The sequence below is a fragment of the Lepisma saccharinum genome, chromosome 10, assembly GCF_977018435.1.
Source record: "Lepisma saccharinum chromosome 10, izLepSacc3.1, whole genome shotgun sequence".
NCBI classification, from domain to species: domain Eukaryota; kingdom Metazoa; phylum Arthropoda; class Insecta; order Zygentoma; family Lepismatidae; genus Lepisma; species Lepisma saccharinum.
Window position 1 is genome coordinate 80077427 of NC_139238.1, and position 25639 is coordinate 80103065.

The 25639-nt window shown below is 36.9% G+C and overlaps 1 protein-coding gene across 1 annotated transcript; it reads left to right on the forward strand.

The window, feature by feature from the left end:
- Positions 1-4372: 4372 nt before the first annotated feature.
- Positions 4373-21123, forward strand: LOC145994163 (target of rapamycin complex 2 subunit MAPKAP1-like). The gene is given in 8 exon segments (XM_083130256.1): positions 4373-4399; positions 5277-5446; positions 8259-8435; positions 13772-13884; positions 15498-15605; positions 16601-16735; positions 20131-20164; positions 20166-21123. Coding segments are annotated over 8 exon segments (1071 nt in total). The 3' UTR covers positions 20473-21123.
- The last annotated feature ends 4516 nt before the right edge of the window (positions 21124-25639 follow it).

Here is a 25639-nt window from a genome sequence, read left to right on the forward strand (position 1 = left end):
ATATTATGCACAATTTTAAACAGCGAAGTTTTGTCACTTCATATTTTCGTGTACTAACTTATGGATAATTTTTAATAAAGATGATCTTTCACTGATCACTAATTCTTATGTCAATACAGCTTAGAATTGTTTAAGTTATATATTTACATTTATTTATATTGTTATATAAATATTACGTACCTCTCTTTTTTTTTCTTGTTCATTTCATAATGGCCTTATCTTGTTTAAATTGCAAGAGTTACCATGGCCAATCTGTTATTTATTAACGACAACTTGAATTTATTCTGTACAGTTCTTTAGAACCTTGAGTTCTATGGAAACCGTTTAACTGGCAAGCATTATTACACATCAACAATACAGTATTCTAAATTGTTTAAATTCGATGTCAAACATTCATGCTAGTCTGCATGGATTGGATTTGTTCCTACCTAGACATAGGCATGACCTAAGGGGCCCGTGGACCTCAACCCCACTCAATAATTTGTCTTATTTTATTTATTTATTTCAAACAGTATTTATAGTGTGGTAAACAGAAGGTTCCAAAGTACAGCACTTTTACACATACATTCATATGCAAATATCACAAAGTAAAGGGTAAGAATAAAATACAAAATGTTTGACAAGGAGAAGAAAGATATAAAGATATAAACAGTACTGTAAAATAACACAATCCCTAAGACAAATGTCAAACTACAGAAAACCGAAACAGAACATGTATACATTGAGCCATTCTTGGTAACATTATATCTTCATCATCAACATTGTTCAAGTGGTAGACTGCATATTGAAATCCAAAAACTGTGTGCTTCCTATTCAATGCCTGCCATATTACAGAGACCTAATTGATTAGTCATTTTTCCCGTTATGTAGGCTAAAGGCTCAATAACTAGCCAGGAAAGATTTAATCACATTACTCTTTTAAATATACATAAGAATGGTATGTAGAGTACAACACATAAACTAGTAAATTTTCCATCACCAAATTTGTTCTCTTTGTTCAAGCCTATAAGAGCTTCAAAATCAAACAGATTTGATGCTTTAAATTTTCTCTGTGTGGTTGCTGACGATAGGTCTTCTAGCTTTCTTTTTTGATTAGCTCATAAGTGTTTGGGGTGTTAATACGAGGGTGGTTTGAAAAGTTCTCGGAATGGAATAGAAAGAAACGACTTACAACAGTGATTTTTTTTTATTTTTCAATGTAGTCTCCCTGTACACTAATGCACTTGATCCAGCGATGTTCCAATGCCTTGATCCCATCTCGAAAATTAGATTCCTCCAGGCCTTTGAAATACGTGTCAACTTCGGCTATTAGTTCTTCCTTTGAAGAGAATCTCCGTCCACCGAGGAAACTTTTGAGTTTGGGGAAAAGATGGAAGTCTGAGGGAGCCAAATCAGGTGAATAAGGCAGATGTGGCAACAATTCGTAACCAAGTTCATGAATTTTTGCCATGGCAACAACACTTGTGTGAGGGCGCGCATTGTCCTGATGCAAGATGATTTTCTTTCTTGCCAAACCTGGCCTCTTTTCCCGTATCTTATGCTTTAGTTGGTCGAGGAGATTAGCGTAGTATTGTCCCGTAATTGTTTGACCAGTGGGAAGATAATCGATCAACAGAATCCCTTTCGCATCCCAAAACACTGACGCCATTACCTTTCCGGCCGACCGTATTGCCTTTGCTTTCTTTGGTGGTGGTGAATCAACATGTTTCCACTGCTTTGCAGTGGCGTAGCGTTATAGTACACCCGTATGCCCGGCGTTCCCAGATTTAATATTTAAAAAATGTGTAAATGCTGTAAATATAAAGTAAATCTTGACTAATTTCATATATGTCTGACCTTCATGGCATTATAATAGCTATTTCTCGTGATCCGCTTGCAACGCTCCACTAACAACACTCGTTCTAGCATTTTTTTTAAATGCCTTTCCTGGCCAGACGCCGAGCAGGTTCGGCGTACAGGACCCTATATTCCTTGCTGCCTTTCTGGAGGGAAAGCTTGGATCTCTAAAGCACGTGCCCAAATGCTCTCTCTTACGCCAGCGTATGGAGCAGAGGGCTACGTGATTGGTTCACGTGACCCTTCCTGCCTTCTGAAGCAGACGACAGCGGTAGAATTTTCTACCCGGTTCTTCGCGCTCGTGCCACTCGTGCTATGTGTTGCTACAATACGCAATATTGTAACTTTACGTAACTTTACCAAACTGAAATATAGCACTTCTTAATGGCCACTGCATTGTATAATTTATCGCACGAACAGCGATGTGCATTAAAAACTAAAAGATCAACACAGTTTTTGTCAAATAAGTTGCTGAAGTCCGCGTGGTAGAAGTTCAGTCTGTGGCTGCTCTACCACTTAATAATAATAAAAAAATAATAGTTTTGGGGGGTTATTATTTTTTAGTTATTATGTAATTGCTTAATATTGTGTCAATGGAAATGTTTAGCACTCATTTGAAAACTCTTAACATCGAATGGTCTCTGGACAAAATTATTTTAAAATGTTTATCAACATTCTCAAGACGTAATAAACAGTGGTCTGAATTACTAATCGGCACTGTTATGTTAGTAGAGTGTACGATAGTTGGATCATCCGCCCACCTCCGTGTCAGAGTGTTTTGCACAGCGTGCCAAGACGACAGAGGCCCGTGATTCGAATTCCGGGGTGAGCACGGGTATTCTTTGTGAGTGTCCCATCATCAATATCATCATCACTCATATTCATATTCACGATTAACCAAAAGTGGTAGAAAAGCGAAGTAAAATAAACCAAATCAATCATTAGTTGGATCATTCACAACAATGACGTCTACTGTTGTCCAGAGGCTTGTGATTCAGGTAGGTTTTATAATGATTTGTGTCATGCCGAAAGGTATAAAACACCAGAGTTCAAAACATTTGTTGCATAGTGAGGCATCTAATTTTCTAGCTAAAAACTGCATGGATGATGATGCTTTATTGCAAACCCAGCTGACTTCAGGCAAATAAACAACACCTGTGGCGACTAATTCCATAAGTAAATTATTAACCAAAAAAGGGCCGACCTTTCCTTCGGACTTGGCGTTCCCACCCGAAATGCCCATGCTACGCCACTGCTGCTTTGACTGTTGTTTTGTCTCTGGGGTATAGTAGTGGACCCACGTTTCATCTGTCGTCACAAACCGGCGCAAAAAATCTGTTTGGTTTCTCTTAAAACGAGTCAAACATTGTTCAGAAATGTTCACTCTGATGCGTTTATGGTCCTGTGTTAAAAGTCGTGGCACCCATCTTGCAGATAATTTTCTCATATCCAATTCAACTGTTAAAATGTGATACACCCATTCGGATGACATTCCTATAGCTTCAGCAATTTCACGCACTTTCAGTCGGCGATCCTCCATGACCAATTTATGCACTTTTTCAATAATTTCTGGGGTAGTAGCACATTTTGGGCGACCACTACGTGGATCATCTTCTAAGCTGTCCCGACCAAATTTAAACTCGTTTGTCCACTTTGCAACATCGAATCTCGATTTTTTCCATCTTCACAAAGCACTGCACGGGAACAACTACAAAGTGACGTCCGCACCACAGATCTCTACCCAGAACACTGACGCGCCACGTGTTTATTAATAAAGGATGGCCTATTACTATGCGGGAACCTCGTTGTCCTAGCACTGACATCTGGTGGTGATTCCAAGAACTTTTCAAACCAGCCTCGTATCTGGGTTTGGAGGCTTAGGCTCCCTAGCTCCTAGGTAACTATTCAAGCAACAAGTAATGGAAGCTTGTTGATTACATATTAGAGCTCTGCCATATAATGTTAACCAGCATATGTTATAAACGACGACAATGCGCCTTCCCGATGGCACAGTGGTAGTGTTGTCGCCTTGTAATCAAGGAGTCCCAGGCTCGATACCTAGTGGAGGCACATAGTGGTTTGGATGCCACTTTAAACTGTAGGTCCTATCCCCATTAGCCTTACTGTGCACAAAGTGGACTTAAAACACCAACTCAAGCAAGTAATAAACAACGACAGTGACAAGCATTTTTAAAAAGCAGCCGAATTTTCTCATTTAACGCCCAACATACTCCCCAAACTTCCCGAGTGAAGTCCCAGACTCTCTCGCAAAGTCAGTGCCCTCTTTTACATCCGATACCAGCCAAAACCTCTTTCTCCAGATTCCGCAAGTGGTCTCATATAATATCGCAACAGTTTGGTGACCATTGTCGTTTATTTCAACGTAATATGCACGAAACAGGATCCTCAAGATTACTTTCATGTCTAGGGTTAAACAGTGTTACGGATCTCTTAGGGAAATGAGCCTTTACTCATTATCTACCGTTTTCCATGCCGCTCGCAAGACAAGGATCCGGATATATAATGCTAAGAGCAAATGCAGAATGTACCATGGGATGCACAGGTATTGAGAAACATGGGAACGAAGGAAAAAAGAGGGAAGCAACTGTAGAATGAAGTAGAGAAACAGTGAGTGTGGGAAAAAGTTTAAAGCATTAGAAAATGGAAAATGTCAAATTAACATTGTATGCTCAGTAGGCATTTTGCATAATTTCCAGGATACTTAAATTTTGCAAAAGTGTCATGTAAATTTTTTTCAAGAGTCCTTGAGATGCCTGAACTCTGGAAAGTATTGACTGGTACCAGTGATTAAATAGATACATAGCAAGACCAATATTACAGCTTAGCCCTAAATGTTACCTTTTGACTGTTTGCTGCAAAGGTGAAAGAAAGTAACTGTGTGTCAATTTGAATTTCTGTGAAATTTGAATTTTTCATTTTCCCTCATAATGCATTTAGAATTTCTGGCGCTAATGAAACAACTTTTAATACTCCTCACTTTATTATTATTTTAGCTGTAGAACATAAGATGAAGGTTCCACACAGTACAAGTTAAAGTAATTTTAAACATCCCCCAACCTCAGTTGAGGAGTGGTAAGTATGTACACCACACTACAATGCCAGGGGTCTCGGGTTCGAATCCCAGCCTCGCCATGGCTGTTTGTAAGTATTCTTTCATCAAAGTCATCATCACTCAATCTCATCTTTGCAATTAGCCAAAAGTGGCAGAAATGCAAAGTAAAATGACCCAAATCAATCATTTTCAAACATAATTTTTTTTAGTAATAATAGCAGTCAAAGTATCAGTATTAGCTCAACTGTAATTATATTTTTTTAAGATTTTTACAACAACAAAGTTATACTTCTTCCATGAATAACTTACCAGTCATTTTAAAACAGAAGTACACTTGGATTTGTAGTGGTGATTTTTCTCTTTGCAGGCACAGTTTGGAACACCCACTAGGAAGTATGGAATATTCTTAACAATGCTACCGCCTGAGCATCGGAATTATCCCATGTATGTTGAGATCGTAACGACGGCCAAAGTACAAGATCTGATTGGACTTGTTTGTTGGAAGGTCTCGGAAAAATTCAAATCTTATAAGTTAAAGTAAGTTTTGTTTATATGTAGGAATAGTTACTCTCTTTTACAGTGATGTACTGTGATGCTGTTGTGGTAGGAATTTTATATGAAGGGCTCGGGTGACATTTTGGTCACTTTTGAGCTACAAAGTAAAATATGCCATCCTTCAATTTTCGAGTGAAATTGCCATGTCATACAATTTGCATTGGACTCAGCGAAGCCTTCTGAAATTGGTAAATATTATACAACACAAAAACAATTTATCTGCAGGATAGCTTGTAATGAGCTTTTATTCTTAATGAACTCGGAAATACCCAAAATGTCGCTTACCATGTTTTACACCCGAGCCGTTCATATATCTTTTGATTGTATTGCAGTTGAAACTTAAGGCATTTATAATAATAGTAATTCTTTACAACATTTGTCCTTAATACTTCTTTTACAATGGACCCCCTTGAGGTATATTTTGGTGTTAAAGACTTTAGCCAGAGCTGAAGTAATTTTGATATCCTAAAGTACATCAAATATTTATTGAAAGTCACTTGTGAAGTGTACTTTATTACAAATGTACATTGTATTTTTTGCAATAATCATTAATTTTTTTGTAATAGTAATAATGACACTGGTCGACATGGGTTTCGATGTCTCGCAGATGACTGTTTGTGAATAATTTCAGCATGCTGAATCCAAAATCGAAATCAATTTTTACCCATCATGTCCAGTTTTGATTGATTGATTGATTGATTTGGTAAGTCCACTTTATGCACATTAAGGCTAATCAGGACTGGACCTACAGTTTAAAGTGGGATCCGAACCACTATGTGCCTCCACCACGTCGTGTCTTTTTTTTCTTCCTGGAAAACAGCAATATATTAACTGCTTTCATTTCACAATAAAATGTGTAGTTCCACTATTTCCCCAATGGACGGCTCTGTTTAGATGGTGGTAAAATATTGATTTTCTACCATACATATCCTTCAATTTTGAACCCTAAAAGGGTAGAATTGTATGCTTTTAATCCACATTCCACCTACACATGACTGTACGGACTTTGAATACGTAGTTTTATTTTTGAAATCCCTCATGAAAATTTCCTTCACGAAATGGTGGGTTATGTGAAAATAAATCCTGACCTGGGGAAAAAATCGGTCATTTCCATGATCAGAATTCAAAATACTTCCAGAAACACCTATAGATTTGAAAACATCTCAACTTTCTCCTCAAAATGTCGACCAGTGTGACAATAAATGATGACCTATTGCTTAATGGAAAGGCCGATGCTGTATTTCACTCACAAGTCTCATTATATCATGAGTAGGGTTAGGATTTTCATGACAGCATATTTTTTTTGGTAAGGGTGATGTGTTCCCTAAATATATACAAATTCATATTATGAAAAAACTAATTAAATTAAGGTGCTTTTTAAGGTCATATTTAGGCATGTTTGGCCATTTCTACGTGATGGAGCATATTTTGATATATTTTCGGTCATATTCAGCATATTTTCGGATTTTCAAGGCATATACAGCCATTTTCGAAGTGGATTCATTGTTATTCCCATGTTCACTCAAGTTGTTGAATTTTTTACAATTATACATCAGTTTATTTCCTGAAAAATGGTAAAAAACAGTCTCCTTATCTAATGGAATGAGATCAGAATATGGACTTTGGCCTCATAAAGTGAACTAGAATAGTACGTGAAAATATCTAAGCATGTGTTAAATATTGATGTTTGAAACAGTTCAGTTGTAAGGGCATATTTTTCAAATTATAGTGCATATTTTTTAGGTCATGAAAATCCTCACCCTAATCGTGAGTAATACAGATGGACTGTAGCATATGGGCAATCTTGAAATGTGGATTTTATATTGATAAATTATGTACATATTATAAACAACTTCAAATGTTGATGAAAATATTTTCATGATTTTATCTCTGTGTATGCCATGTAACACATTTAACCACCAAATTGGTTTATTCATATTGACAGTCCTCAAACATTCGCAACAAATATAAAAGTTTGTAGTACAGTAAAACCTCGTTAATCTGGACTAAAGGGGGGAATAAGTTGACCAGTTTAACAAAAGTCCGGATTAACTGAAATAACCTAAAAGAACAGTAGAAAGTGCATCAAAACTCCGTTTATAGCAAAAAAAAAAAGTTTATTATGGTGTATTTAAAGGGCATAGGTTTTTACGGCCATGTATTATAGTGACCAGAGTTTTACAAGAATATGCCGAGGGTATTCTTGTCAATGCAGCTTCTTCCCGAAAGTCTGCGGGAAACAGAATTTCATCAGTGGTTGACTGCCTTTCCTTTGGGAACTTAATTTCTCCCATGGATGTTGGATGTACGTATTGTTAGCCGTTATGGAGCAATATGACGAATGCTATTGTTGACTTCTAGCCACATTTAAAATGTTGCATTCTGCTTTTTATGCCTGTCTGGATTAAGCAAAGTCCGGCTTATTGGGGTCCAGATTAACAAGATTTTACTGTATTTCTTCAAGCCTTTGTGTACCTTTTGTGGACGCATGTTCCACACCCAGGAGGTCCACAGACTACAAGCTGAGATACACTGCTAAGAAAATTTGAAATCAACTCTTTTTTTTCTGTTTATTATTTTATGTGTAGACCTATGGAGAACCAAAACATATGGCATCAAGAATAAATAATGTTTATTTTCAGATGTTCTTATACTTTAGTACTTTAGTATTTAATTTCTTGTGTATCTCTGGAAGCAGATATTCATTTAAGTTATGTTTGTGACTATCTGCTTGTTTTGTGCATGTTGTTGGTCTGTGCTTCTCATTAATGTCATTATTGTATTACCTTTACAGGGAGAGTGTAAATCATTACAACTTGTGCATAGCTGAAGATGATGGGGAGTTTGATTGGGACTTTCCCGGCCTAGATCCTCGAGAAATTGTGGGAAAATTTGACTTCACTTTCTTAGCTCTAGTTGAAGAGAGGGAGGTTGAAATGGCAAAGAAATTTACGCCTATAACAGTTACTGTGTAAGTATGTATTTCAATATATTATACAGGGTTAGCCTAAACGAAATAGACACTTTCAAAGTTTTACAGAAAGAAGTTTTTAATTAATTTTTTTATTTTATTTATTTTACTTCACTTTTTGTGCCAGTTTTGGCTAATTTGCAAAGATGGGGATGAGTGATGATATGATGAAATTGATGAATAGACATCACAAACGTCTATGCCCAAGCCAGGATTCGATCCTGAAACCCCTGCAGTGTGATGTGCTAACCACTCCGCCATGGGGACCGGCAAGAGTTTTAATAATAGGGCTGAAATACATGGTTTGAAGAGTACATCCTGAAGTTTACATTCGTGAGTTACAAGTGTTCTATGTGTGACCCTTTTGTAACATGACATATATCAATGCGATACTCCAGTTCTCCTCTCCCAGGACTTTTCCGCTTGTACAGACAACCAGTTTCCTCAAATGTCTTGCTCCAATCGTAGATTGACTGCCTTGTGGGTGGTTGTTTACCATGCCGTGTTCTAAAATGACGTTGCACAATAGTAGCAGAATTTGCAAATTCAAGCATGCAGATAGCGTTCTCCACCTGGCTAGCAGCCATACTGCTCGGCTTACGTCAAGGGTGCTCACGTGATGCTGACGTCACGAAGACAAAACAAAAGAGTGGAGGTCGTAAACTTGAAAACTTTATACAACAGTACTAAATGCTTTCTGATGTAACAAACAAATTTCAATTTATAAACTGTATTTCTTTTAGGCTAACCCTGTATTTGATCATAGTTAAAGTACTTTTAAATGTGTAAAAGTGAATTTCTTTAACATGTGCATTTTTTTTCTTGTAATTCTGGCCATCTTCCATGACTAAGAAACAGGGCAATATGTTTGAATTCAGCATAAAGCATTGGATTTGTTTTAGGGCTGAGCCAATACCCTTACCGATACCAATACTTGAAAATTGCAAAAATTAAAATTTTATTCAAAATATTGATGAGCATTGGTGCGTAAATTTTCTTCTTCAATTATATGCATCAATTTACCATGAAATTTGCTATAGATTATTCATGAATTACATGAGACTATTAAAATATATATTATGTATTCACAAAATTATTTTTTCGTGCAAAAAAAAAAGTTTGATTTTGCATAATTTTCAGGATAATTAGACTCCTCAAATGTGTCGAGAAGCATTTTTGTGGATCCCGTAAAATACTAAAACGCCGGAACAGAAGATAAATTCCAACCGAACTTTCCGATACTGATACATCAGCATCGATTTCAGCTCAGCTCTAGTTTGTATACTTCATCATTCACACTTACCATTGCATCATTGAGTTTTAATATAAAGTCTGAAGTTCCTCACTGACGTGGAAAAATCAGAGACCTTCGTTACAGTCTTCAGAATACTGAAAAAGAAAGAGACTGGATTTTTCACATATTTGTAACTTCTAATTTGATACAACAAGTGTTTGTAATTCAAAAAAATACTTAAAATGCTTTTGTGGCAACTTGAGCCTTTGTTTCCTATTTCCACACTAAAAATATACTGTATCCCCATTTGATGTTATTTTCTAGGGTTCTCCACACAGTTTAAACATCTGGAAATCTCAGGGAATAGGAAAAGTAGTAACGGAAAATCCTGTTGCCTGCTTAAAAAGCACACTGTTGTATTATTTCTCTTAAAGCAGTCATCAGGTTTTTTATTTGGATATGCAAAATGTAAATTGGACCTGCTCTATGTAAATGCACTTGAATTTGATTGGAAGATTTGCTTTTCAACATGGTCCCAAAAAATCATGAGCGAAAAATACAGAAGTTTCTTGAAGCCTCTATTATTTTAAAGATTGGTTGGTTGATTTGGTGTTTCAAGTCCACTTTATTCACAGTAAAGATAATCGGGACTGGACCTACAGTTTAAAGTGGGATCCGAACCACTATGTGCCTGCACCGGATTTTAAAGATTGTTTTGATTCACATACATATTACATAAGAATTACTGTTGTCAGTGATTTCTATTCACGTGCATATTACATAAGAATTACTGTTGTCATTGATTTCTATCATAACTTTTGTGCTTGTCGTCTTGATTCTTGAAAATGCATTGAATGCTGAAATGTCTATAGCAGTGGTTCTTTTTTGTTTCATGGTGCCCTTAGTATTTCAAGATTTTTCCACGGTGCCCAAGGCAGAATGTAGGCTTATCTAACACTTGCAGTTCTCAGTTTGTGCGGTAAGATTGCTTGCATTAAGTTAAAAAAAATAAACATATTTCAAATTCAAAAACATTTTATGTGTAAAAAGTACTAAAACCATATATAGACTAACAAGTAAGTGCCATTTCAGTGAAAATATTGGAACACTTGACGGTGCCCCTGTAAGCCAGCCAGGGCACCACAGTGCACACTTTGGGAACCATTGGTCTATAGGTATCTCCTCTGATTTGAAAGAATATTTTAATCATAGTAAACATTTCTAGCCATCAAATCATGGTAGGACTTCATGATCCTCATGTATTTTCAGAGCTCAAGTTCTTTATTAGCCTTCCTAGCTCATTTTAACCTTTTCCAAGAATGTTTCAGAGGATGTTCCCATTTCTTCATGACTCATTGGAATGTGTTATTAGAGGTGTAATAGAAAGATTCATCAATACATCGAGGACATTGCAAAACAAAAGCTTTAAATCTAGGAACCAAGATTATAATTGGAGTTGATGCCAAAACTACCTTCAAAGTTACTGAAGTGTATAAAGAGAACAAGCTGAAGGTGTTTGCTAGCTGCAGTTTTTTTTTTTTTTTTTGCATTCAACAACAGAGAAGATATAGTGTAGCTAATGCAATTCTCTGAAGTGCAGGCTGGTGAGATGTGCCAGTTGTTTATATCAAAGCAACCTTTTCAATGTCATCACAATGCTCTCAGCACATGAAAGAGCCAATACAGGGACTTCTCAAGTAAAAAGAATGAAAGTTGTGACTGAAATATGAGATGATATTGAAAATTTTTGGGCCTGGTGCTATCATCGGGTCAAAAACTCAACTTGGACCTATTGGCTGTCATCGCCGTCTAAGTAGCCCCTTCTGCATGCACACATTGGTCCAAGTGAATCTGCCATTTTTTAAATGTATCCTGAAAAGACATAAGTCAATGCATTCACCCACCTGTGTGAAATTTTGTATACCAAATCCCAAGATAAGCAAGCACTGCCATTTAATGTTACATCGCCAGGCAGCAGTAGTCTCAATAGCACCTCGTAAAGTATTGTCAGTTCAAGACATTGTTAGAAAAATGCACCTTGAAAAGGAATTGAATTATCCAAAAGTGATGAAAAGGATTCTTAGTTACAAATGGCGTTAAGATTAAGGCAGTGGTGGCTGGCCAAGTGCAACAAGTGCAGATGTTTTCACCTAATTTTCAAATTAATATTGACATTTTTCATTTTCTTGTTAAATTAAACTATTTCCCAGCAGAATGCACACGATACTACTCAAATAATATGCCGCTCATCGCTAGGCACGTGAAGAGTTCGTTGTAGCATAAACAAACCAAGAGCAGACGCCACCAGGTTACCGAAGACTTTAGCCGGTTGTCATGGCAACGGTGACATCACCTAGCATTGGAATTGAATGGGTGTCGCCATCTAGGTGCAGCAGTTCTTTCGTCGACAGAAAACATTGCATCCAGTGGTTGTGGCAAAATCGTTGCATTCTCGCCAGATCTTGTTCCACGTGTGTGTTTCGCGTTTCCTACCGTGTGTTGTGTTCATGTGTTGAGCTGTGGTTCGTACAATGAACCCAGTAAATGACTTAGTGTGCAATTTGTTGCAGACACCATTTTCCAGATGGACGGATGAAGACAAAAAAGACGTTTTAAATTGTGGGGGCCCACTGACACTTACTATTTGTTTTTCATTGCCTATAAATGTACTTCTTCACCTCTTATTTTAGGCACGAGCTGCTACTGGATTAAGGACAATTTCTCTGAGCCATGTGGCAATATTAATTAAGTTTTAATTTCATCGAAAGGTGATGGGTATGAGGAAAGTGATTTTTCAAATAGCAAGGAAGTTTAGTACAAAATTTTTGTAGCTGTTTGTGAAATTTATGATGGTAGAAGGAAGTGATAAATCATGGAAGTAAACAAAAATATGATCCAAAGTGTTAAATGTGAAATTGAATGCGTGAAAATCATAACTGTATACATAACATTTTGTGTATTCTGGGAAAAACTGTTTTTAAGTCTTTGAATGCTTATAAAAAGTTATAGTTTGCATTAAATAAAAAATAAAAAATATGCAGTTCACTTGATGGTACATATTTTAATACTATCTCCGTTTTAATGGATATGTTAACTTACACCAAGGCTACATCACCAGAATACAGCACAATCCACCCAAGTCCTGTAGTTCTAATGGCTTTAAGATAAAGTATCTGTGTGTGGTGTCCAGACATCCAAAAGAAGTCGAATACACCATAATGCATTTCCTACACTAATACAGTTGAATCTGAGTTATATGTATGTCAAGGTGAAGAGTAAATAATATGCATAACTGAGAATTAAATCAGATTTAGATACCATGTCATATCATTATTAAAATACTGTAATTGTATCTTGAGGATCAAGATATGCTACAGGCTATTTCTGTCAAAAGTGATAAATTAACGAATCTAAAAGTTAGATACTTAAGTTTTATGTGAATTAACGTCCACTTCCCATATGAATTTTACTTTCTGGTCAAACATGTAACATTTGCTTTTTCTGTTTTCCACAGCCGAACAGTAGCAACTGAAAATGTTCACTGAAGAAACCGTTCTGTTTTTATTATGGAACACAACAAGTGTCAGGTATCGGCATCTTTTTAAAGTGTGTAGTTTCATAATGCGATTGAGTAAAAAAGAAAATGCATATCAGGTTCTTAACAACTGCAGCACATCTTCCTCCTCTGATTTCATGCCTCTCCTTGCCTTCTTCCTTGCAACTTGAGACCGATTGCCGCCATGCCCTCGTATCTTGTTTCATATTTGAAAATCGCCTTGTGTTTTTGTAACTACAAGAAATATATACTTTTGTAGATTGATTACATTCAAATCAACTTCATTTTATGAAAATTAGTATGTATAACCCAGAATTACGTATAAACGCATTATGTACAAATAAGGCTCAATTTACACGTTTTTAAATTATATTTTGCCAGGACCTTCAGTTATTTACATGTAAAACAGAATTACGCAGAATTGAGTTACATATAAAGCAGTCTCAACTATATATAACAACAAATGTAATATACATTTGCAAAAGTTACAAACAAAATTATTTCTTGAATAGATTTTGTGAATTACATTTCGAATTATCTTTCCAGGCATTTGCAAGATGGGAAGAGAGAAGTATACGATGCTCCCAGCCGTGATGTGACATTTAAAGAAGTACTAAATGTGGTTTTATTGAAGAGAAGAGCTGTTTGAAAAGACAAAGGTAAGAATAGGCATCATGGCACTTATCTGTGAATATTTTAAAAACCAAGTACATAGATAGGTCATGTTTACATACTGATAATGTGCTGATTCCTCACAATTAAATACAAACTAAAGGTTAAAAGATAGAGTGTTGCGTGGTTTTAGTATGTGTATTTTACATTATTTTTTAGAAAGTGTCTTTCCTATACCATTTTAACCTAAATCCTCAACCATCACTTTCTCGACGAGGAACCATGTCAGGTGTCTGAAAACATCATTTCAACCTGAAGAAGGAGGTAGTATAACCTTCGAAACGTAGTTTGATAAATCTCATGCTCACAGACGTAAGTTACTGATTTTTAATCTTTTAACCTTTAGTTTGTAGGTCATGTTTGGTATATAGTAGTGAAATGCAGATTTGTGTGTCTTTGTATCATAAGTTATTGGGGCTTTTACAATTTTTTCAGGACAGTAGAACTCTGCAGCACAACAGCCTGATGAGGGAAGAGGCCTGTCAAGGAGCTTTCCGTTGGGTGCTGTGTGGTCAGCACATTTAGTCTCATTATTACAGTTTTCTGTCTTTCAAGGCTGGACTATGCTCCTATTGCTTTGAAGTAGATCCTCATTTGTTCTCCAGCATCAACATTTTGAGTTTCCACGTGGTTTGATGGATTGAATTTATAATTTTGGGTGCATCGGCACTTAGGCTATTTTCACGTCACATTATACGGGGACCAGCCCCTTCATCATCATCCTTAGCCGTTTCCTGCCTCTGGCTGGGTCGGCATATAAGTCAAGCTTCTCCACTTTTTCCTGGTCTTCCACCACTCCTCTTTTTCCATGGTGTTCCGATCTTGTCCTCTTCTCCTAACACTCTCCACTATCTGTTCTTTCCACCGACATCTTGGTCTCCCCTTTGGCCTTATTCCCACTCCTTGTGCATTGTAAACTCTTACTGGTAGTCTTTCTGCATCAATCCTCTTCATGTGTCCGAACCATCTTGTCTGTGCCTGATCTATCCTGTCCTGAAGCTTCACAACACCCACTGTCTGTCGGATCTCCTCATTCCTTATTCTATCCCTTCTAGTATTCCCCAATATACTACTTAAAAATTTCATCTCCACTGCCTGCGTCTTTCTTTTGTCTCTCTCTGTCATTGTCCAAGTCTCTGCTCCGTACATAATTATTGGCACGTAGTATGTGTTATATATATTACCTTCTTGCATTTCATAGGTACATCCCTGTTTCATATTAATGTTTGAAAGCTTTGATATAGTCCACCACCACCAGTCCCTTATCATAACTATATATATATATATATATATCATAATTATAATGTTGGAAGACTATAAAATATTCTTACTAGGGTTAAAAGCTGAGACTGTAAAGGGGCACTCAGCACACATAAGGACACAACACACCACCCTACAGAGAATTATACTGGCCATAGGTCCAAATGCCAGAGCCTCGTTTGTCTGTAAAACACAGTCCAATGTGTACTACTTGTAACTGAGAGTTTCCAGTTGCACTAAAGGCAAGAGTGCTAACGATTTGGCTAAGTGGTAGCTCATAATTAAATAGTGTACTTCTGTTATTTTGTAGCCCTCAACTTATCTGGTGTTATTGTTTCAGGTCTAAAGTACACTTTGGAAGAGAAGCATGTTCCTGGAGTCTCTCTTAATCTAGATAAAAAATTGTCGGAATTTGATGATTTGGAATTCTGTATGGTTCGTTTGTACAGTAAGTGTCATCTGTGCATTTATTATTAGTGCATGATCTTAATTTCTAAACAGCTGTAGTATAGTATTTATTTATAAGATGGAATATACAAGAATATGTAGAGCTACAGTCAATCCATTTTCTATAATGGTGGCACAGTTAGTTGGTGAGCGCACAGATCGTGTGCATTTAACTGTAATGAAACTTTTACTTCTTCAGTAAAAATTCCTGTGACATTCAAGACCCTGTATTATAAATCAGAAATTTCAATTCTCCCGTGTACCACAGTTCCTTTCCATTTTTATGTGAACTCCAGAAACAGGCACATATCTAGAAATATATTTCGGGGGAGGGGGGATCCAAACCAAGTTTCTCCAAATAATAATAATGTTTAAATTAAAATAATTATAATAATTCATATATTTTTATTACATGAATAGATAAAAATACTGTATTCATCTAGCTTACATGTAGTTGAAGTTGGCAAAATTTGTAACAGAAAAAAACATCTACCCTGGCAAGGATATTAATGTCAAATGGATAAAGAATTGAATATTTATTGAATGTCAAAAAAGGATGTCAGATCCAGTTGACAAAAAGTAAAGTTCCTGGTAATATTTTATGCATGTTATTATAAGTAGTAATACATTTTGCATAAATCTTTTGTATGTCCTATGATCTCAATATAATCTTGCCTTCCAATAAGTTTGGTGGAAATAAATAACTTTGATTAAACAAGAAGTATATTTTCTTTATTTAATTTTAATTATATTATTATTTCATTATTTAATTTTAGTACTTAGTAAGTCTTTCACTTCCCTAAATATGTCTTTGTCCAGAAACTGTTAATTGTAGGAAATTATCATTGACAATGTACAGTAACACATTTAGATCACAATTTTTCAACTACTTCTTAACCGCTAAGTATTGGATGAATGTAGAATCAGGTCTGTGTAAAATATGAGCTTTTAGATTAAGCAATGGTTGGTTTTTTGTTTATTATTCTGAATTTACAGGTAAACGACATGATTTGCTCTGCGAAGATGAAACTGCAATGAAAGGTCAAATGTCAGTAATGGAAGCTCCCTTATATCAGTCATATCGAGTTTATATACTAAATAAAGTGAGAGCTAAAACAGAAATACACTTAGGTAAATGAAATTAATTAATATAATAGATTATAATTATAGCCATGCATATATTGTTTTTGATGATAACACGAAATGTGAAATAACACATTGTAATGTTAATTATGAAAAATTATAAAAGTTGTGAAGTGCATTTTCCTACCCTGTTTTGTCACGAAATGATACAAAATGAACTCCAAAATGCGAAATAGACTCTTAAACACGAAATTTAGAGTTTATTTACCGATGTGACACTTTCTGAAGTTTGAATTATCCTGCGAGTTATGCAATTCACGGGAAATTGTATAATCCTGTTGGAAATATTTGAGAAGCAAGAATGGACCCCTTGATACAGGAATAAACTTAATACTCTGGTAAGTACATAAATGTGCTATTAGAAGGTGTATGTTTATTTTGGGTAATAAGTGCAGTTTTTAAACCAAATTTAGGATTATATTCACAATTTTAAAACCAAAATATCATTTTATATACTGCTTTTCATCCGATTTTTCACCACTAAAACACCGAAATTTTGCTTTTTTATTTTACCAAAAAATTGTGCCTCTCATTTGAATCTAAACAAAAGGAAGAAATGTTAGTTTCATGTTAACGGTTTGCTTCCTATGACTTTTAGTGAATTTTATAACGTTTTACAATTTTAAACCTTTTTACCAATTTGTCATTGTGTTCCCAGATTAAATATGTTATTGGATTGTTACAATAATGTATGTAGTTAGAGAAGAAGCTACTATTACATTTTTTAAATCTGGCAATTTTGTGGTGGTCTAACCTCCATGCATGGAGACATAAGTTCGAGTCCCATGGTGAGTGATCTAAGGTGGGAATTTTCCCCAGCCTTGACCCTGCATAAACTGATTCTGGGGTTCATTCAGCCTCTAATACACAGGGAAATAAAGTTGTTTGGAGTATGGTACTGATTACATCACCTTAAAAAAAAATAAAAAAGTTGCCGGGATTGTGAAATATGTGGGGCTCCACTTCCCACAGGGAGTCTTACCTTACCTTGTATGGCATCTGATGCTCCATCATACCCAGAACACCATGGCAAAATTATCTCTCTCCAAAGTGAATTTATGTCGTCACTATTTCAGTGTTATAATTATCTCATAAGTACATGGTGTCCTAAAGTCCTGTACAATCAAACATAACGGAAACCACATAACATAGAGAAGGGTGTTTTTTTGCAAAATGTTCTGCAGCTCAAAAAAAAAAAATTGTACGTCAGTGTACTTCAAGGTGTGCCCTTCTGGTTACCCTCAGGATGTCAAGGCGATATTTCACTTCCACCCATAGGCACCCAGTTTGCATTCAGTTGTGCAGTGTTTCCAGAGTATTCTTAGATTTTTATATGCAGTATGCAAAGCGACGTGGCAACACTGGTGGCTGTTTGGCAAAGTAGCATCCCAACAACAGCACTCCATTCCGACATGTCATATAATTCAGGGAAGTATTTCACCACCTTTGGCTGCTAACAAACCCCACAAGGCAACTAACTAACTCTCTAGCCTTCTTAAACCTGAAGGTTTATGGCTGCAGCAACACAAGCCTTCCATCTGTCCCTACCCTGGGAAAGATCAATCCAATCTTTTTCATACGTACAAATTTCATTTAGGTCCATCTCAACGTTATCCCTCCATCTTCGTCTTGGCCTTCCTACAGGTCTCTTACCATCAGGTTTCCCAACAAGAATCCTGTAAACCACAAGATAACTAAGGCCGAATTAAATGACCTAATCAGGGACTTAGAACTTCAAACTTCCCACAAAAAAAGCCAAATTGTTTGCCTTATGGCTGCAACAATGGAATCGTGTGGCGGATGATGAATGTCTTAAAGCAATTGTGCTGTACAACTGTAATGTTCTACCTTCAGTTCCTTTTGTCCATGTAGTTGGTATTAAGTAAACTTATGAAAAAATGAAAGAAATTATTTCGGTGATGGCGAGTGAACTGCATGGAATGCATTTCGACAAGTGTGTCATGGTTTTCTGGGGAACACGAGAGCAAAGAACTATGAACAACTCGTGGAGAATCTTCTGACGTCTTACGAGAAGACTGAGTGGGAATTCAACATTCACAGTATTACTTAATTACATTTTTTTTCTTACTGCTTTGCTGTTAGTGGGTTTTACTGTTCAAGGGATCTATTTCAGTAAAGAAAGGGTACTTTGTCCTGTACAACAGAAAACATTCTTGTCGAGAATTCAGTAACCTTTTTTTAAAAAAGTTGCATGCAGGATTTTGTGTGTATGTGTGAGGGGGGCAGGGCAGTGTTTAAAGTGGAGGAAACACTGAGTTATGCTTTCTCCCAGTTAAGAGAATTATCATAAAACATCACCAGCACTAAGTTAATTTGCATAGACGCTTAATCTGTCTTTCACTGCACCCTCACATCTATGTTTTCATGCTATAATTTCAAAATTTGAATTGTATTGATTCTTCCCAGATATCTCGGGGGGGAGCAAGTGTCCCCCTGGCCTCATTTTACTGCACTCTTATATTTATCAAGTTTTGCTCACATTGCTTATGATTAATTGCTATATAATATGAATTATGGTTATCTTTAAAATAAGAGCCAGTACATTGCTTATGGCTAATATGAATGAAGACAGTGGATCTTCGAAATTAATAGGATTTAACTATTAAATTGTTCAACGCAGGAGTGCGAAATTTTCTAAATTTCACGTAAGTAGAAAATGAAGTCCAAATTTGTGTTCAGGTCAATTTCAGTGAATAACAGCTACTTTCCTTTCTGTAACGGGAAAAAAGTGAAAATTTGTAGAACAGTGTTATTAGTATCATATGCTACTGTTAACATAAAGGTTTATTCAAAAAGGAGCAATTACAAATTTTTATTGTGGACATATAGTAAAAGATACAAGCATGTGTTACGTGTGACTGGAGAGAATATGAATCAAAGTTTTAATAAACCATGTAGAATTTGCATCCCGCTTGGCAGCGCTGGAGGCAGTGAAAGCAATATGGCGACTCCCCAGGAGTTCTGGGATGCTGGATTGGAAGACGTCGCCATGACCTTGTGCATTGTTAGTGACCACCCATGTGTCCCCACATCACCCATGTGGTTTTTATTCATAAAAGACCCTGTTTACTTCCTACGTCTACCTGAAAGAGTGTAATTATTTCGGCTGTGAAGTCGAACCATGTGGAACAAAATGGATTATTGTTGTGACGTTTGCCGTATTGCACACGGTGCTCATATTGAGTGAAAAAATGTTGATTTTTACACTCTCTTGTGATGCATAGCACATGTTTGTATCTTTCACCGTGTGTCCACAATAAATATTTGCAATCTGTTCTTTCATTTTTAATAAAACTGTACTTTGTACATATTTCTTATTCGTTACAAAGAACTAAATGTATTACTTCACTTCATTCTAACAGGTATTTCTGGTGAAAAGGTTGAGATAGATCCCATTCAACAAAAAAGTAGGTGCTAAGTTTTGGGCACGGCATAATGCAGCAACGTACAACATAGATTGTGTGGCTGCTTGTGATCTGACAGATACGAAGTATGCAAAACGTGCTCAGTTCCGTCTGGTGTATCACACCGAGCGCAGCTACAAACATCATGATTTTGAGGCTGATAGTGAAATAGCGCATGAAATAGTGCAGAAAGTTAACCACATTCTTGAACTTTGGTCCAGTGCGATTCGTAAGGAGTACTTGTCTTTAAGGGAGAGGAAATTGCACAGACGCAGCAGCTTTCACTTGGGGCCCAGATGATTAATAGCGAATATTTTTGATAAGCATATCACAGGGTTTTATAAATTCATATCTGGCTGCATGATTGTGAACAAAAACATTTCTGAAGAATATCTGTGAGTTGCGTTGAAGCAGTTTACATTGAACTACAGGAAAAAGAAGGGAAAAAAAGAGCTGATTTAATGAGTTTTGTAACAGCTTTAATTCTATTTGTAAAAAAAGTCATGTTGTGATTTAAATTATTTATACCAGTGAGCAAAGCTTTAAGAGATACTGTTGTTTTTGTATTAACATAAGGATTGTACATTTTTTATTATTCTTTGTGTGTAATTTTAAGAATGTGAAGTATTTCTAAGATGTTTAAGTATTTCAATAAAAGGTGACATTTATTTAAAGTTATGTATACGTGTCAGAGAAACGCATTTTGTATGTATTGTATTTGTACAGACTTGATAGAAAATAGCAATGAGAGACTGAATCTAGTATTGCAAGAGGAATTCTGCATTAAACTAAATATTTTCTGTCTTGCAAAAAAAAAAAAATATATATATCGAAAAATGATCTGCCCTATTAACTGTTAAAAAAAATTGGGTATGTGCCTACAACATTATGTATCTAGTTCATCAAATGTTGGTACACCAGTATTATATTTAAATAAATGAATTTTAAAAATGTGGAATTTTTACTGGATATTTTCTTTTTTGCATATACTTACACCCACATGCACATGCGTAATTACATACAGGGTGTCACCATGTAATTGTGATTATTGGTATGGATGGTGATACTGAGGTACATATACATATGTTTTCTTGCTCTGTGAACATGTGGTCATGCTGCAAAATATGAACTTCTTATTTCTCTACATATTTTTGCATAGTTATGTACGAGGGTTGGGGTGCATAAGTCATGGCAACTATTTTTTTTTTCATGAGAATGAAGGACCGGCACAAAAATGTGAAATATACACATGGAAGAGGACACTTTATGGAATTGAACAATGAACAAAGCAGGTCATGTGTGCCAGGGGTTAGTAGGGAAGTGCCAAAAAAATAAATTAATTAAGTTTCGTTCTACATGCATGTATTAGTCACAAGGCTACAGTACAGAGTACCCAGAGTGTGCACAACAAGCTGCCAACAATGTGGGAGAAGGTTTCGGACTGAGAGGAAATTGCCATCACCATGAAACGTGACATATCCCGACTCTCACCTGATGAGGCAGATGGTATTTGGCACATCCCACATGTGGGAAACCTCTTCCACATTGTTGACAGCCTGTTGATGATCTGGGGAAATATTTTGAGAGTTCATAGGGTGCTTTGTTTGAGCCTTTTTTGTTCTTGTACTGACAATGTATCACTGTGACTAATACACGCATGTAGAACTAAACTTTTTTAATTTTTTTTTCTTGTACATCACTACTAACCCCCTGTGCCATGATTTATGCCCCAACCCACGTATTCATACAAATATTTATATACAGTATTTACTCATATTATAATGCACACTTTTCCAAAATTTTTGCCCCCGGAAACTGTGGTGCATATTACGCAAGGAATAATTCGGACAGCCAACATGAAACCGTACAGGGTCATTCCATGATTTTGTGACACTTGCATTGATTTTTCATTTATAAGAAACGCTTTCATGTTATACATCGTAAAACTTAAATTCTGCAGTTTCTGACTATGGTAACAATATTCCATTCAAGATTGTGATACTACTGCCCAATGCAGTTTAAATAAGTTCATCACAAAATTCAGGAAAGTTCTGATTTTTATGGTACTTAGAATGAAAGAAAAGATAAGGAAAAAGAAATAATAATTAAAATGTATTACTGGCCAAATAATATGATATATATGGAGTGTGTAAATGCCTTAATGGAAGAAATCTTGTGCTGCTAACTGCTACTTTGAGGGTCCTGAATGGGCCTTGTACAAATGTTATGTTAATCATGGAAAAAGTATATATTTTGAAGATTTTTTTTTTTTTTTTTTAGAAAAAGTAGTACCATTCTGGTAGAATTAGAGCATGCACATGGGATGCGTATCAGTGGTATTTGTTGGGCGGGAAATAATAGAAAATAACTTCCGGAGCACTGCAAATTCATAAGGTAATTTTGATCTTGCTTTCCACTATTACAGAATAAACAAGGTGGTTAAAGCGTGAAAGCTTTGGGATGCTAAACACACGGAGGAGGTACAGGGGATGGACAAAAATATGGGAACACCTGCAGAAATGCACAATACATTTATTAATATCGAGTAGGACCACCTTTGGCACGCAGAACGGCCTGCAGTCGACGTGGAATGGACAAATACAGGTCGCGTATGGTTGTTAAAGGGATGTTGTACCATTCTTCCTCCAAAGCAGCTGCAAGTTGTTGTAGAGACGATGGTGGTGGGTAGCGGGCTCGCACCTTGGTCTCCAAAACCGACCACAGGGGTTCAATAATATTGAGGTCTGGCAATTGTGGAGGCCATGGCAGATGTGACACTTCATCTTCGTGCTCATCAAACCAGTCCTGGACGATATGAGCTGTATGAAGAGGGGCTCTGTCATCTTGAAACACGGCATCACCATCTGGGAACAAAGTTTGCACCATGGGATGCAGCTGGTCACTCAAAATGGTTACGTAATCCCTGGCAGTGACATGTCCATGCAGGGTGATGATGGGTCAGGCAGAATACCAGGAGATGGTTGCCCAAATCATCACTGAACCACTGCCATGCTTCACTCTCGGTAACAGACAGTCTGTATTGTACGCTTGTGCTGGCGTTCTCCACACGTACACTCAGCCAGCAGTTTGAAACAATGTAAAGGATAACCCATCCGACCAGATTACAGTCTTACACTGCTCCATTGTCCAGTTTTTATGGGCGTTGCACCACTGTCTCCGTCTAGCAGCATGGTCAACAGTCACGAGTGCTTTGGGAATTCCAGATCTGCCATGAATACCCTGCTTGTGGAGTTCTCTTCTGACTGTTTTGACGCTAACAGGGTTTGTAAGCACTGTATTCAGCTCAGCAGTGACTTTTGGTGCCGTGGTGATCTTCTGCTTGGTCACAATCCTACCCAATGTGTGTCTGTCTCTGTCACGCAACACACACTTGCATCCAGGCTGGTGCTTCGCTGATGCAGTTTTTCCGGAAGCCTCATAGGCAGTCATGATCTTCGTGACTGTGCCTCTTGCTCTTGATACACCAAACATTTCTGCTACTTTCGCCATGGAAACTCCCACCATACACGCACCCACAATTTGCCCTCTTTGAAACTCTGTCAGCTCAGACATGATTCACGATAACCTGCACGGACCGGTCGCTGAACTGTAACTGGCCTATCTGTGAGGTTGGCCAGGGTGTATACTTTGCAGGAAGTGCCAGTGACCACAGCAACACCTACCATTCAGATGCAAACGTGTTTGAAATGGCTACCTGTTTTATACCAGGTGTTTCCATATTTTTGTCCAACCCCTGTAGCATGGGTTGGTGACTTATTGTTTACACAAGATGATATATTCTCCTCTTGGTCCACATAGCAACAGGTGACTCATTGAATAGGTATGTTGTCATTCATTCTTGATCGGCATAGCAACAACTTCATGATCTACAACTAAGAAAGCCATTTCTTGAACCTGGATTGTACTGCACATTATATACAAGATATAATTATTTGTTACTTTACCCCATCAAAAACCAGTGTGTGCATTATATACACGTAAATATGATATATATTTTTGAGAAAATATTTTCCATAATAACTCCCTCCCCCATCTTCCTGATACAGTTGTAGACACCCTAATAATGCAATGATATCACACAGCTTTACATTGTAATTAAGACTTCCAAAAAATATGCTTACATACATTTTATTAAAAAAGTAAGTACTCCTACATGTCCATTCAATTCTATTGCTACACAAAATGAAAATATAACATGTGGAAAACTCAGGGTGGCTACAAACAAGCAGAAATGAAATTCCCTGACTTTTCCAGGTTTTCCACGACAAAATTTACATTTTTTCCTGACAATTACAAACTAAACTAAATCGATGTTTTTGCAAATGAAATAATAAACTCATACAGATCCAGGTATGGATTTGTTAAGTACCAATATTATATTCTATGAAACTGACTTAATTTCTTTATTCTCTATGATTTTGAATTACAAACAGCAAAATAGTGAATTTGGAAAATTAGCTATAATTCACAAGCCAGGGAAGGATTACGGAATTTTATCATACGCAGTAACTTTAAAATAAAATACTTGCTTATTTTTAAAGTTACGACTAAATGAGATAAGAGTGAAGAGTGATTGATTAAGAAATACAATTTGTAATTTATCAGTCTCCTTATACATTCTCGGTATTATACAAGGTAACCAAAAAGTTCCTGCAGTTTTTGACGTCCCATTAAATATGCGCTCACAGAGAGGAAACGAAATGACGCACGTGCCTGCCAAGTGATCGGGAGTTAGTCTGACCATCGACTGTCAGTAATACAGGCACATTGCGCACACACAACAGTCATAGCTTGTCCAGTGTCAAAGAGAAATGGAGGTATTGAAGCAGCTTGTTCGCGTGTGTTTGTTGTATTACTTTAAAGTGGGCCTATCAGCTGTCGCATCAAGTCGCCACATTTGCCAGGCATTTGGGGAGAATGCCATGAACGAACGCACTGCCAGGCATTGGTTCCAGAAATTCCGTTCGGGAGATGTGAGCCTTTCAGATGAATTTCGCAGTAGAAGGCCACATGTGTTGGATGACGAGGCCCTGAAAGCAGCCATCGAGGAGGACAGTGGTCTAACGTGTGATGAACTTGCAGAAAGGTTTCATGTTTCCGCTGAAACAGTCAGACTGCACCTGCATGAGATAGGGAAGTCATACAAGTTAAGCAAGTGGGTACCCCACACATTGTCGGCAGCCAACAAGGAACAACGAGTGACAGCCTGTTTGTCCTTGCTCACTCGGCACCTGAACACACCCATATTTGATCGCTTGCTCACTGGTGACGAAAAGTGGGTCCTCTATGACATTCCCAAGCATACCAGACATTGGTTGTCGCCACGTGACCCTGTTCCTCACACCTCAAGACCACCTCTACACCCACGAAAGGTTATGCTCTCTGTATGGTGGAATTGTCGGCAAGTGGTGCATTACGATCTCCTTCCACCTGGTCAGACCATCAC